General features: G+C 42.9%; 1 protein-coding gene across 3 annotated transcripts in view; it reads right to left on the bottom strand.

Annotated features, from left to right (window-relative positions):
* The window catches only part of LOC139276002 (RNA-binding Raly-like protein), a 783,670-nt gene that overhangs the window by 130,129 nt on the left and 638,053 nt on the right, over nt 1-15,488 (bottom strand). For all 3 annotated transcript variants that reach the window (XM_070893323.1, XM_070893332.1, XM_070893342.1), the window contains exons 6-7: nt 6,514-6,692; nt 4,740-4,796 (exon numbers count right to left, since the gene is read on the bottom strand). In XM_070893323.1, the coding sequence (XP_070749424.1) occupies nt 4,758-4,796; nt 6,514-6,692 (218 nt within the window). In that variant the 3' untranslated portion in view covers nt 4,740-4,757. The remainder of the gene's footprint in view (nt 1-4,739; nt 4,797-6,513; nt 6,693-15,488) is intronic.

Here is a 15,488-nt window from a genome sequence, read left to right as displayed (position 1 = left end):
CTACCCTGAACAACCCACAGCAGACTCCACCTTTTTCAAGCCCACAACACACACCCAAAGGATCAACAACACCATGCCAAACCAGGAAATTGAACCCATCATGCCCCACAGCCCAGCAAGGCCAGGCTCACCCAGCAGTCCTGCAGGGCCAACAACATGCCAGCCCAGCGAGAGTATAACCAACACATCAGAGCAGACATTTGTACCGAGGTGGTCCACCAGGGAAAGAATTCTCCCGACTGCCTCTCCTTGTAAATAGTTTTCACTTTGACTTTGCGGGGGGAGTGATGTTGTGTATCTGTAAAGCATGCACTCCCATATTCCGCCACCAGGGAGCGCATCCCCTGAAGTCCCAAGGGATCCCAGCATCTCTTGGGAGCACTGTATATAAGCCGGACCCTAAGGCCTGATCCTCACTCTGGAGTGCCTTAATAAAGACTGAGGTCACTATTACTTTAACCTCCCTGTGTGCAGTCTCGTCTGTGTTCGGAACACAATAGTTTTAATTTCCCCTATGAGAGGAAATATCCTCTTTGCATCCACCTTGTTGAGCCCCCTCATCACATAAGTTTCAATAAGATCACCTCTCATTCTTCTGAACCAAAACTGTACGCAGTACTTCAGGTACGGCCTCACCAATACCCTGTACAGTTGTAGCAGGACTTCTCTGCTTTTATACTCTATCTCCCTTGCAATATAGGCCAACATTCCATTTGCCTTCCTGTTTACTTGCTGTACCTGCATGCTAACTTTTTGTGTTTCATGTATAAGGACCCCCAGGTTCCTCTGTACTGCATACTTTGCAATTTTTCTCCATTTATATTATAATTTGCTTTTCTATTGTTCTGCCAAAGTGGATAACCTCACATTTTCCCACATTATACTCCACCTCCATCTCAATCTCCAACACGGAGCACAACTAGATATGCAAGCTTGATCTTAAGGACAATTATTTGAGGAAAGTTTCCACGATTTGCAGCGGAAAAGAATTCAAATCAGATTTCTGGTTGACCCTTTTAGTGCTGAAGTCGATTGTCTGATGCATCCTTTAGTCACTGACACAGCAATGTCCCAGTTGGAAATAATGGCCCTGAAATTCCAGCCTCCCTAGGTCCGTACGGCGTGTGTATGGACCCGGGAAAGCATCGCAAAAGCCGGTTTTCGGCGCGCAATGCGCATGCGCCGAAAACCGTTTTTTCCGATCTGTCAATTTTCTGGCTTGACAGATCCTCCGCATCTCAGGGAGAAGGACATTCCCATGGCAGAGATTGGGCTATTTGTCCATCTCTTGCCCTGCGAATGTCCTTAAAACTCTTGTGCCTGGTAAATGCAGGCGCATAGCCTACTTTTACCAGTGTAAGAGTTTTAAAACATATCAAAAACATATAAAAATAAAATTTAAAAATACATATTTGTTAAAAACCCTGTCCACTCAGGTAATTTGATTTTAAACCATAATTAAAACTTTTTAAAAAAATCGGCAAAGTTTCTTTTTCAAAAACATTTCTATCAACTTTAATTTCTATAACGTGTTTATGTGAGGTGTTTAAAAAAAAATTTATGTAGCGTTTGGGTGTTTGGGGCTGTTTCTCATTCATAGTAATAAGAGCTTCAAACTTACGAAACTCCTATTACTATGAATGAGAAAATACTTGACTGTGATTGGGTGCCCAGGCCCATGTGACTCCTACGGACGTCCCAAAATGAACGCGCTCCGTTGCGCAAGATTGGGGGGCCTCGAGTCCGGGATCTCTAGTGAGCATTCGACCAAAAGGCAAGTGCACATCTTTTGTCCTATTTTTAGTCGAACGTCCGCAGGGAGAAGAAACCAGGATTTCAGGGCCAAAAGAACTTTTGGAAGATGACAGATTGAAATTTGTTCAGAAGACAGAAAGGATCTTTAGTTTTTGGAAATCTGTACCAAAGGATAAATACCCCAACATCAGAGGTGCAGCTCTAAAATTAATGTTGACCTATCTTTGTGAGTCTGTTTTTTCAATACTCAAATCTAAGCACTCATCAGTTCGCAACTAGCTTCAGCCAGAAGTGCCGAGTTGATGATCCCTCTCAGCCTCATCCTGAGGTCCCCACCATCACACATGCCAGTTTTCAGCCAAATGGCTGAGTGTACTGTCACAGAAGTGCCAGGCAATGACTGTCTCCAACAAGAGAGATTCTAATCACCTACCCTTGATATTCAATGGCCTTATCATTGCCAAATCCTCCACAATCAACATCTTGGGGTAATCATTGACCAGAAAGTCAACTGGACCAGCCACATAAATGCTATGGCAACAACAGCAGGTCAGAGGCTGGGTATCTTGTGGCGAGTGTGTCACCTCCTGACTCCTCAAGGCCTCTCCATCACCTCCAAGGCACAAGTCAGGAGTATGATGGAATGCTCTCCATTTGCCTGGATGGGTGCAGCTGCAACAACATTCAAGTAGCTCAACACCATCCAGGACATAGCAGTCTGCTTGATCGGCACCCCTTCGACCAGCTTAAAAATCCACTCCCTCCACTGTGGCTGCAGTGTGTACTATCTACAGGATGCACTGCAGCAAATTGGCAATGCTTCCTCGTCAGCCTTTCCTGAACCCATGACCTCCACCACCTAGAAGGACAAGAGCAGCAGGAACATGGGAAAACCACCACCTCCAAGTTCCCCTCAAAGTTACAGACCAACCGAACTTATACATATCACTGTTCCTTCATCATAGCCGAGTCAAATTGCTGGAACCCCATACCTAACAACATTATGGGAGTACCTTCACTACATGGGCTGCAGTCGATTCAAGAAGACAGCCCAAGACCAACTCAAGGGCAACTAGGGATAGCCAATAAATGCCGCCCTTACCGAATGAATACATTTTAAAGCACTCAAATGGCATTTGGTGCTCATGTGAATTTATTGTATAATCTGGTACACAAATAAAGTAGTATATTCCAATCTTCAACATTCCTGCTGCAGAGCTTCACATGGCAGGGGTACATATCAAGTTTCAGGTCATCTACCCTCATGACTTTCTGTTCCTTACAATTAGCAGAGTAAATCACTATGTTCTTCTTGCACAGATCATTACCCCATAGAGAACAGATTACAAGATACAGGTACTTCCAGATACATACACTGAGGGTCCCACACAGTTCTGCAGATTTGGCTGGTACTACTTACAGAGCTTCGTTCATTCTTTAGCATGCAGCTTTAGTCAACTGGGGGTGCGGTGGCAGAGGAGGCTCATGGGTACTGAATGAGGAGCAGTGCAAGGTATGTGTTGTAGATTTATTAAATATAATTAATGAATTGACTGTAAAATCCCATTTATTTTATACATCTGATTTAGTATTGTTCTAATACCCATAAATCCTGCACAAACTACCAAATGGTCCTGTACTGGTGGAAATAGCCAGAATGCTTCACGCCACTGCATCTATGCTGATATATCTAACCACTTTTAGTGAATGCAGCATCTGTTAAATCCTAAGAGGTTAATCCAATCCATTTCTGTTCATTTACATCAATACACTTAAAATCCATTCTAACACACAGGATGATTTGAGAAAGAAAAGCTTGTTGTGGACAATAATAACATAAACGTCAGTGTTATTAAATAAATGCAGCAACTTTGGTGCAATGCTTTAAGGGAAAGCTAATTTAAGAGAGGTATTGAATGTTTTGTTTAAATGGATTGTATGCTGTAAAGGAATAGCACCTCTTTGTACACACATGGTGGCAATTTTTGCCTGCAGACTTGATTTTTGAGAGGACCTCAAAATGGACGGCCAGCGTTCCCCCACCAAAACAAGCCGGAGCCTCGTTAAAACATTTAGATTGGAGCCCTGTACTGACCATACAGCAGCCGCTGGAAACATTGCAGTAACTTTTCTAAATGGTTTAATGGGGCCAGGAGGGGCATTCATGCTCCTTCAGGCTCAATAAAAATGTTCTGGCCCGTTGCCAATTCTTCTGTGACCCCACCCCCGCACCCTCGCCCAACTCCCTTCACATGAATACTTCTGGCTTGATTCCATGGAGACCCATCAGCCCACACTTTCTCCCCGATTCATGAGCCACCTGTCAGCACTCAGAGTGCTGTAAGCTCGCTAATCACATTCAAATGAGGCCTTACCATGAAAATGATCAGACCTCTCGCTAGTGGCATTGAGTGGGTAGTGTGAGAGCCCACTGGGCTCCTCTGAAATGATAAAAACTAAAGATGCTAAACCATTATATCATACAGCTTTCTAATAAAGTAGGTGCTGACAATTATTCATGCACGCAATGTTTAAAATTGAAGATTCATTGCAAAGCAGTCCTGCTGTGCAGAACAATGTGATCAGGGCTGCTTCAGTTAATGCGGCTGGGAACTGGACTGAACAGCTATAGGTCTTAGTATGAAATATGATAGGTCATAAAAATCGATTGTACGAGATTTCCAGTTATAATAAAAATTAGATCTATTTAACATGTTCAATTCATTGTCTTTTTGAAGGAATTTATTACATGTAGGATCATAAACTGATGAACTATCTGTCTGTATTACTAATTTGAAATACTTCAAAGATTGAATTAGTAACATAACAGTACAAAAATTACATTGTAAAATAATTTAAAAGCTGAAAGTGCATTGTTACAAAAATCTACTCGTCACCTTGATTTAACCTGATTTGAAGTCTGAGATTTTGAATATTGTTAATACAGTTATTTGCACTTAACAGAAATCAAGTCGAAAACCAACCTTATCTATTTGAATCAGTTACTGTGTGTCCTCCATGTCTGATACATGATTCTCATTCTGAAAGTAACAGAATAAACAGAATTCATTAGACAAAAAGAAAAAGTAACCAGAGAAGGCTTATTGGCAATAGTGAAGGCCAATTAAGTTAGAGTGTTTCATCAATGTCACTTTTCTGATCAGTTACAAAGTATCACAATTATTTCTACTGATTCCTTTCCATCGGTATTGAAACAATCAGTGCTGAGATTACTGGGAGTAATGCCTAGGAAGAAAAACTAAAACTGACAGAGAGATAGAGCTGGATTAACAGGCACAGATGAAATGACAAGGATGTGAAGTATTCAGATTAAAAGGGGGCTGCTGTTGCTTTGAGGATGGGAATTCAATTGCTCAATGGTGAAAGAGCCCAGCATTTTTCTGTCTTAATGTCATGCACACGTGACACAATGACATTTTCAAAATGCCAAGAACATAATCAACATTATCACAGTATGTGCTTATAAACAGAGGAAATTTTTTCCAAACAACTCTGCCGTATATTGACTGAATCTCTGCACATGTTGAGTCATCTCTCTTTCTTCAGTATACTAACGATTGCTACCTACAGAAACTCCAATGCACAAATGTTCATCTTAATTGTGGGGTTTGCAGGGAGACTTAAATAAGCAAAAGTTCCATTTCCATATGCTACAATGTCATTAAATTAGCCCATTATCCTTAGTTCACTTTTAGAAATATATTGATCATCCTTCAATATATAACATTTTCAACATTTTGAATGATGCGGAAAATTAAATAATTTTCAAGCATTATAGTTTCAGAGAGCACATTAAAAATCTTGCACATGTATGCAGAGTTCGGAACTATTGGACCAGGTTAGTTGGTTTGATATATTGTACAGTGATACTGCAACTGTTGATTTCATATCAGTACTGTGTGTAGAGTGGTGTGCACAGACATTGCAGCTATACTACCTGCTCATGTCACTTTATAATTGGGGAAAGTGAAGTTCTGTGCATGTAGACTTATAAACATTCACTAAGCTCCGCTCGCTAGCCTCTGAATGCTGATAGCAATTCTAATGTTAAAAAAGAAATAATGCGAAATGTAAAGGCAGTCCAGCAGATCAGCATTCCTTTTAAACTTTAAAAAGTTGTCTTCATGCTGCCTCAGTTCTCCTTTTGCAGATGGTCCCACATCTGACAAAAAGCTTATCTAAGTTTTCCATAGAAGGTTGAGCGAGCAGGCTGTGCCAGATATCTTCTGGTGAGGCCTCCTCTTCCTTCCTTTTTATTTTATAGTCCTCTTCCAGGGAGTGCAACTTGCCATTCCTCATCAGTGTCAAATAAACTGCTCTGTATCTATTCTATAGCCAACCGAAAAAAAATCTTGCAGCACTATGGGAATACAATGTGTTAACTAACCATGGTTGAAAATATTGGAATTTCAATGTAGTTTTTATAGGGGTAAATAGCTGACTGTTGCAGCAATTTAGTCTGCCTCTAAACTCCCCAAGGAAATGGCAATACTCCTTCAAAAAAACTAAGATATTAACTATCTGATCACATCAAAACTACTGTTGTTCAATGCACGTATCATAATGCAGATGCCACATTCACATATTGACAATCACGTTTGCCTTCTGCTTCAAAATATTCCTGCATAACTCTTAAGAGTTGACACTGCCATTCTTAATTGAATAATTTAGGAACTAATTATGCAGCCTTGCAAGAAGATCCATATCATACTACAGGTTAACTCATGCAGATCATACCATCTCATTGCTGCCATCCTCATCGTAATCTTCTTCTACCCCATCAGTCATCTCTTCCCCATCTGCATCAACGTCAGGGCCCCCTTCCACTTGTTCTTCTGTGGAGGTTTCTGCATTCTCTGATATGGATTCCTCATGTGCAGACTCTGAATTTTCTTCAAGCTGCTTCTTCTGTGACTCTATGGAAAAGGCACATAAACATCATGTCCTATATCTCTGAGATTCTCAGAAGATGCTTCAATGGAATAGATAAGGGAATAAAAGCACAGATGCCATGTTGCTGGAGTTTATCTTGATTTAGACTGATTGATACTAAAGATATGCAACAAACAATCTCGATTACATAGTGTTTATAGCACAGAAACAGGCTATTCAGCCCAACTATCGGTGTTTATACTCTACACTCTACTTCCTCTAACCCTATCAGCATATCCTTCTATTCCTTTCTCCCTCATGTACTTATCCAGCTTCCTCTTAAATGCATTTATGCTATTCGCTTCAACTACTTCATGTGGTAGCGAGTTCCAGATGAAGTTTATACCCCATTTGAGGAAAAAAAACGAAGCTGATATCTAACTCTTTCACTGGCTTTGTTGTACTTGATCAATCTATTAATATGTATTATGTCTGAAGTGATGTTCCATTATTGAAGGGAGACAATCTGCAGAATACTTCCAAAAGTACTTTGATTAATAAAAGTTAGATATCTGTAATATGAGATGTTAATAAGAAACAAGTACTTTTCCTGGGAGACAAACATGAAGATGATTCAGACAGGTGATTGTGAAAGAATTTGGATGGACAGAGTATAAGTGAGTATTTAAGTTAGTTGAGTAGATATTCATGGTGTAGTTGGAGTGAGTGACAATGAGCAGCCACCTCATAATAGAATAAATGCTGGTGACATTATAGTAAGTCGCACTCAGACTGGAGTTCTCTTTATAACTTCAGAGATACTTTTGTAAATGATATGAGAGCCACTGAAAGCAACAATTTGAAAGTTATTAGCAAGTCCAAAGATGCCCTTGCAGAAGATCCCACAAATCGATGCTTCAAGACCACTGGATGGTAAGTAGATGCAATGAAGCCCCCAAATGATTATTTATGTAAAATGTAAATTACTTAGCTGGCTGTGTTGTGGAACATTTTGAATGCTATTGTTACATAGAATTAACAGCACAGAAACAGGCCATTTGGCCCAACTGGTCTATGCCAGTGTTTATGATCCATGTGAGCCTCTTCCCACAATACTTCATCTAACCCTATCAGCAATAGAATATCACAGCATATCCTTCCATACCTTTCTCCTTCATGTACTTACTAGCTTACCCTTAAATGCATCCATACTATTCGCCCATTCCCTGTGGTACAACGTTCCACATTCTAACCAGCCTCTGGGTAAAGAAGTTTCTCCTGAATTCCTTATTGGATTTATTAATGACTATCTTATATTTATGATGCCTAGTTTTGGACTCCCCCACAAGTGGAAATGTCTTCTCTATGTCTACCCTATCAAACCCTTTCAGATTAAAAAAAATTCTCTATGAGGTCACCCTTAGCCTTCTCTTTTCTCGAGAACAAAGCCCCAGCCTGTTCAGTCCTTCCTGATAGTTATAACCTCTCAGTTTTGGTATCATCCTTGTAAATCTTTTTTGCACCTTCTCCAGCACTTTTACATCCTTTTTGTAATATGGAGACCAGAATGGTGCACAGTATTCTAAGCGTGGTCTAACCAAGGTCTATATAAGTTTAACACAACATCTGGTTTTCAATTCTATTCCTCTACAAATAAACGTCAGTACTTTCTTTGCACTTATATGGTTTTGTTAACCTGTGTTGCTACTTTTAACAATTTGTGAATGTGTACCCCTAGATCCCTTTGCTCCTCTACCCCTTTAAGACTCTTATTTTCCAAGGAGTAGGTGACTTCCTTATTCTTCCTACCAAAATGTACCACCTCACACTATATTGAAATTAATTTAATATTTACATGCCCATTCTGCAAGTTTATTAACATCATTTTGTATTTTATTGCAGTCTTCCTCAGTGTTAACTATACCTCCCAATTTGGTGTCATTCGCTAATTTTGAAATTGTAAACTTCCTATTCCTGAGTCCAAATTCCTGTGAAACACCACTTCCCACCTTCCACCGGTCCGAGTGAATACCTTTAACCCCCTAGCTCTCTGTTTTGTAGCTAGCTTACTATCCATTCTGCTACATATTGCTTGACTCCACACACTCTGACCTTCGTCATGAGTCCACTATATGATATCCTATCAACCGCCTTTTGAAAATCCAAGTTTATTACCTTTACCTTACCTTTACATTACCTTTGTCTACTCTTTCTGTTACTTCTACTCTACCTGTTAAATATTATGGGGTCAAAATTCTGTACCGCCGTTTTTGAGGCAGTGTCACGACCCGAATGCTGATTTTACCACCAAACTGCCAAATTCAGTTTTTACGCCCTAAGATGAAAGAGCAGCACTAAAAGTGGCATTACACACAAACTCGGGCGGGAGCTCAGGAGGCCACCTGTATTTCGCATTGGGAGGCTGCTGCCATGTCATCTGGATAACAGGAAGAAAAGGGAAAAAGGGGAAAAAAACTTCTCCAACCCACACACAAACTTCCCCACTGTTAAAACGAATGAAAAAAATGAAGAAATAAAGAAAGAAAAAAAACTTACTTTGCTCACCCGAGTTCCACTATTTAACCACCACTTTTTTCAGGCTGTACGGTAGCCTGTCGGTACGGCAGCCGTACAAAGCAAATATCACGATCGAGGCATCAAATAGGCGTTGTACGCTGGATGATGTCACCACGCAGGTGGCGTTAGCTGGTGGAGCATTGCCTCTTGCCGCCTCTGCCAAAGAGTTGACTCAATTTCAGCCAGGGCGTGGAGCCTCTTACCGTCGAAGGTAGGCCTTATCCGCCCATTAGCCGCCTCCAACGTGCGGTAATGGGTGGCGGTATAAACTGAATTTCGACCCCTATATTTCTATATCTGCCATTGTGGCTTAGAATAATGTATAGACTGGGGGTGCAGATTTTTTAAGAATTCCCCTACATCAGGTTAATTTTACAATTTTATAAATTCCTTAAGTAGCTCTATGGAATGAATTGGAAGTTTGGGAGCTAGGTCTGAACAAAATTTTAAAGATATTCATCTGGGCTGTATACCCTTGCCATAACCATTTTAATCATAGCAGATATGGTTATTATAACTTGAGGACCATTGGGAGAAGTTTCTGTTTTGTAATTGGTCAAATTCCACATTATATTCAGAGTCTTTTTCAGAGGTACTGTTTGCTGTTGTGATGAGTCTCAAGGTATTCTGGACATATTTTTACTGTAAAGTTAGGCTCCTGGGATTGTAGTGCTTGGAGTTTGATGTACGCTTGGCAGATGCAATGGGAGCAGTTTAGGCATAGGCAGCTTGACAGATGGTACTGTACTTAAGTTCTTTCTCTGTTTTCATCTTGCTCCTGAGCTGAAGGCTGGAAATGGATTGCAGAAATGTGATCTGTCTTTGGTGATAGGGCAACATAAGCCGATGTGTTATAGGTAAACAAGGGATTTAAAAGGATGTTCTGCTGATGCATAATTAAGCTTAGTCATTATTCATAATTTTGTCTCCATACTCAGAACTAGCATCTATCAACAATTAACTATATACAGGTACACATTGTTAAACCTGAAAGTATATGAAAAGGGAGGAGTTCGAAATAGGAATTGCATCAGAAAATAAAAATTTGAACAACCTTTTCAAAAACAATGCATCAGTGTTCTGTAGTGAGCTACAGGAAACAAGTTTCCTTGCTGATCTCATGTGGCATATCTCTTCTTAAAACCTAATCCCATTCTACCAGATACCTGTGGCTATGTATTTTACAATGTCAGAGCAATAGTTAAAAAGAAATAAAGATGGATGCTTCATATAAATGCGCTGATGTGAAATATTCTATGGTGATCCAAGGCTTTCAAGTAGGCAGCATATATATCCAATAATCTCACATAAATACAGACGTAATATTAAAGAAATCCAATTTAAACAGTCCAATGTACTTTTAAACATTAGCTAACATTTGTTATTAGTTTGAAACAATTTTATTCAGAAATGGAAATTTCTCAGGCATGATATTCTGTTTTGTGAAGTCGAGTTATTCCTGTCTTTTGGAAAAGACGTTAAACTGAGGCTCCATCTGCCCTCACAGGTGGACGTAAAAGATCCCAAATATCCATGGCAGAAGCCTAGTGGAAGGCCTGGGAAATAGGCCAGAACCAGGATATGCTCAGTCCCATCAGAAACATAAAAGAAACATAGAAATTTACAGTGCAGAAGGAGGCCATCTCGGCCCATCGTGTCCGCGCTGGCCGACAAGGAGCCACACGGCCCTCGGTCAGTAGCCCTGAAGGCTACATATAAACCTATGAACAATGAACAATGGCGGAACAGTAAAGAGCATTCGGCCCAACTAGTCCGCCCCTCACAACTGCGACAGCCCTTGCACCGAAACATTCTACACTCCACCCCAACCGGAGCCATGTGATCTCCTGGGAGAGGCAAAAACCAGATAAAAACCCAGGCCAATTGGGATAAAAATATCTGCAAAAATTCCTCTCCGACTGTTGCGTATGCAATAACTCAATAGGTTTAATACTGTGAACTCAATCAGGTGCGACCTGACTTTACTTTATTAGCTCGCAAAGTGAGGATGAAACATGGAGGCTTTCTTTATATTCAAGGGCTGCACGTGTGTCTGTAACCCAATGACCTCTGACAATCGCTCCCCCTGGTGGCAGGTAAACCCAGGCATACATACATTATATCATTTCCCCCCCCCCCCCGCCGCCCAAGATCTTGGTCCTATCAGTCCTATTAACAAATTGAGACGGCCCGGGGCTTTCCGCTCCCTAGTTGATCGTCTCAGTTCAATTCCAGATCTGGGTGAGCTCTCCGACTCATTCATGACTTGAGGCTGTGTAGCCAATCTAATGGGAGTGGCAGTTGGGGATTGAAGGTCCAGATTCATTGACAACAGCAGGGTCTTCTGATGGCTGAATATGAATCGGTTGGTCATTGATGGTGTCTTCTTCAAGCTGTTCCGGTTCATCTGTGTGCCACAATTTTGTCTGATCAATGTGCCTCCTGCATGTTTGCCCATTAGTGAGCCTGACAATAAGCACCCTCTTAACCTCCATGGCCGTAACAGTGCCAGTGACCCACTTGGGGCCTTGACCATAATTTAGCACATACACAGGATCATTAATAAAGATGTTACGTGACACGGCAGTGCAATCATGATACCACTGCTGATGTTGACGTCTATTTTCGATGTGATCGTTAAGATCAGGGTCTGGTCTTGAGACCTCTCTTCATCAACAGTTCAGCACGGGGGACCTCGGTAAGTGTGTGAGGTCGCGTCCTGTAACTAAGCAGTATGCGTGACAAGCGAGTCTGCAAAGAACCCTGAGTTACACATTTCAGGCTCTGTTTGATGGTTTGGACGGCCCGCTCCGCTTGACCATTGGACGTGGGTTTGAATGGTGCTGACCTTACGTGCTTGATACCATTGAGTCTCATAAACTCTTGAAACTCCAAACTCATGAAGCATGATCCGTTGTCGCTCACAACGATGTCGGGCAGACCATGAGTGGCGAACATGGCACGAAGGCTCTCAAGGGTGGCTGTAGATGTGCTGGATGTCATGATTACACATTCTATCCATTTGGAATACGCATCCACCACCACCAAAAACATTTTGCCCAGGAAAGGACCCGCAAAGTCGATGTGGATCCTCGATCATGGTTTGGATGTCCACGACCACAGACTTAGCGGAGATTCCACTGGTGCATTGCTTAACTGCATGCAAGTGTTGCACTGATGCACACATGACTCCAAATCAGAGTAAATGCCAGGCCACCAAACGTGAGACCTGGCAATGGCCTTCATCATCACAATACCTGGATGGATACTGTGTAAATCCCGTACAAATCTCCCCCTGCCTTTCTTGGACATAACTACACGATTACCCCATAGCAAACAATCAGATTGAATGATAGTTCGTCTTTGCAACGGTTGTAAGATTTGGTCTCATCACACACTTCCATGGGAATGGCCGACCAATCACCACTAAGGACACAACGTTTTACAACCGATAAGATCGGATCCTGGCTGGTCCAGGTCCTAACTTGTTGAGCAGTGACAGGCGACCCTTCACTCTCAAAGACATCCATGACCAACAGTAGATCTGCGGGCTGTGGTGTTTCCACCTCCGGTGTGGGCAACGGTAAACGGTTCAATGCATCGGCACAATTCTTGGTGCCAGGTCTATGGCGAATTACATAATCATAGGCAGATAATGTCAGCGCCCATCTCTGGATGCGGGACGACGCGTTAGTATTGATACCTCTACGCTCTGAAAACAAAGATATGAGCGGCTTGTGATCAGTTTTAAGCTCGAAACGAAGCCCAGACAGATAGTTTTTAACCTCATATAAGCAGGTTAAAGCTTCTTTCTCTATCATGCCATCGGCTCTTTCCACTTTAGACATGCTTCTCGCCGCGTATGCAACGGGTTGTAGTTTGCCCGACTCATTGGATTGTTGGAGCAAGCAACCAACCCCATGTGATGAAGTGTCACAGGTCAATACTAAATGCTTGCACGAGTCATAATGTACCAGCAATTTGTTGGAACAAAGCAGATTTCTAGCCTTCTTGAAGGTCCTGTCTTGAGATACAGCCTAAACGCAGTTGTCGCCTTTTCTGAGCAGCATGTGCAGTGACTCTAATAATGTGCTCAATTTAGCTAAGAAATTACCAAAGTAGTTGAGAAGACCAAGGAACGAACGCAGCTCCGTCACATTCTGGGGTCTGAGTGCATTTTTGATGGTCTCTGTTTTCGATTCCGTAGGCCTGATGCCATCTGCAGCAATCTTCCTTCCCAGGAATTCGACTTCTAGTGCCATAAAGACGCACTTTGAACGTTTCAGCCTGAGCCCCACTTTGTCCAGAAGACGTAGAACCTCTTCCAGGTTGTGCAGGTGTTTGGCAGTGTCACGACCTGTGACCAGAATGTCATCTTGGAATACCACGGTTCTAGGGACGGACTTCAGTAAAATCTCCATGTTTCTCTGAAATATGGCTGCAGCCGAGCGAATTCCGAAAGGACACCTGTTGTAAATGAATAGCCCTTTATGTGTATTGATGCACGTAAGTTTCTTCGACGATTATGTCATGAATCCTACATGGTTACTGCTTGTACTATTACAAGGTGTGTCACCAGAGGGCACTGCAGCGGGGAGACTTGTAGGTTACCTGTACAGGTGTGCCAGGCCTAGTATAAAAGGCAGGCCACCATGTGTGATCCTCACTTCGGAGTTACATTAAATGGACTAAGGTCACTACAGTTCAAGCACCACATTGTCTCGCGGAGTCATTATCAGAGCATCTGAAGACATAACAATTGGCGATGAGATTACGGACCTTCACGTGAAAATGACCAACTTTGGTACGTTGCAGCAGTTTGCCGATGGTGATGATTGGGTCGCCTTTGTGGAGAGGCTCGACCATTTCTTCACAGCAAGTGAACTGGCAGGCGACAATCTGGCCACACTGGCTGATAAGCGCAGAGCTATGCTGCTAACCAGTTGTGGGCCCACCGTCTATGGCCTCGTCAGGGACTTGCTGGCACCAGCGAAGGCAACGACCAAGACATACGAGGAGTTTGTAACGCTGATCCAAGAATAACTCAAGCCCAAAGAGAGCATCCTCACAACCAGACACTGGTTTTATACACACCGACGGCCTGCAGACATCAGGAGGCTGACGGCACAGTGTGATTTCAGCGAACACCTCACCTCACTGCGGGATATCTTTGTTATCGGAATCGGCCATGAGGACCTTCTTCATAAGCTACTATCTGCAGATACCACAGTCACACTGCAGAAGGCCACCTCCGTGAGCCAAGCATTCATGACCTCAACCTGCGACTCTAGGCGGATGACTCATCCTCAGGACTCAAACCCGGCAAGTACTGTGCATAGAGTGGCACCATTCAGGAGCTGGACTGTAGAGCGTGAATCCTCTCAGGGGAGAGAGAACAGGCCCCCAAATCCCTTAACTCAGAGTCCGTCGAGGGGGGCTAATCGAGTAGCACCATGCTGGCGTTGCGGAGGGAATCACAGGGCTCGCCAGTGCCGTTTGAAAGTCTATGTGTGTGAAGGCTGCAGCACAAAGGGCCACCTCCAGCGAATGTGTAAAAGAAATATAACTCACTGTGTTGAAGAGTCTGCAGATGGCCATGAATCCAGTACGGATTATGAAGCAATAGTCAGAGAAGCAGCTCAGCCCCACGATGAGGTATATGACATGTTTACCTGCACCACTGAATATTCTCCGTTGAGGATGGCAATCGAGATAAATGGTGTTCCAGTCTTCATGGAAGTGGACATGGGAGCGAGCCAGTCAGTATGAATCAAAAAGCCTTTGAGAGGCTATGGGACAATCAAACTGAACGACCCAAGTTGGTCCTGGTTCAGGCAAAGCTGCGCACCTACACCGATGAAATTATCCCAGCCGTTGGTAGTTTGGATGTAAAGGTACTCCACGACGGTGCGGTGCACAAGTTACTCTTGTGAATTGTTGCAGGTGATGGACCAACGCTACTTGGAAGAAGGTGGATGGAGAAGATCCATTGGAGCTGGGAAGACTTCATCCCTCCAGTAATTGACGTCCTCCGCGCTCAGAGGCAAAGCAAGTCCTCACGAGGTTGGATCCGGCACCAGAGAGCAGACCAGCACAGCACCCGAGGCACAGACCACTCAGCACGACTGCGTGGAGATGATCCAGTGGAGATGACCCGAACGCACCTTCCGGGCTCCAGTGGCAGGACTCCGGAGGAAGAAAATCGGACCCAGAGGCGACTTCCCAGCCTCAGTGGCAGAACCCGGGGAGAAGAGGATCACAGC

The sequence above is a fragment of the Pristiophorus japonicus genome, chromosome 1 (assembly GCF_044704955.1).
Source record: "Pristiophorus japonicus isolate sPriJap1 chromosome 1, sPriJap1.hap1, whole genome shotgun sequence".
Lineage (NCBI taxonomy): Eukaryota > Metazoa > Chordata > Chondrichthyes > Pristiophoridae > Pristiophorus > Pristiophorus japonicus.
The sequence above is the reverse complement of the archived record's forward strand: the minus strand, read 5'-3'. Positions and strand labels throughout refer to the sequence as shown.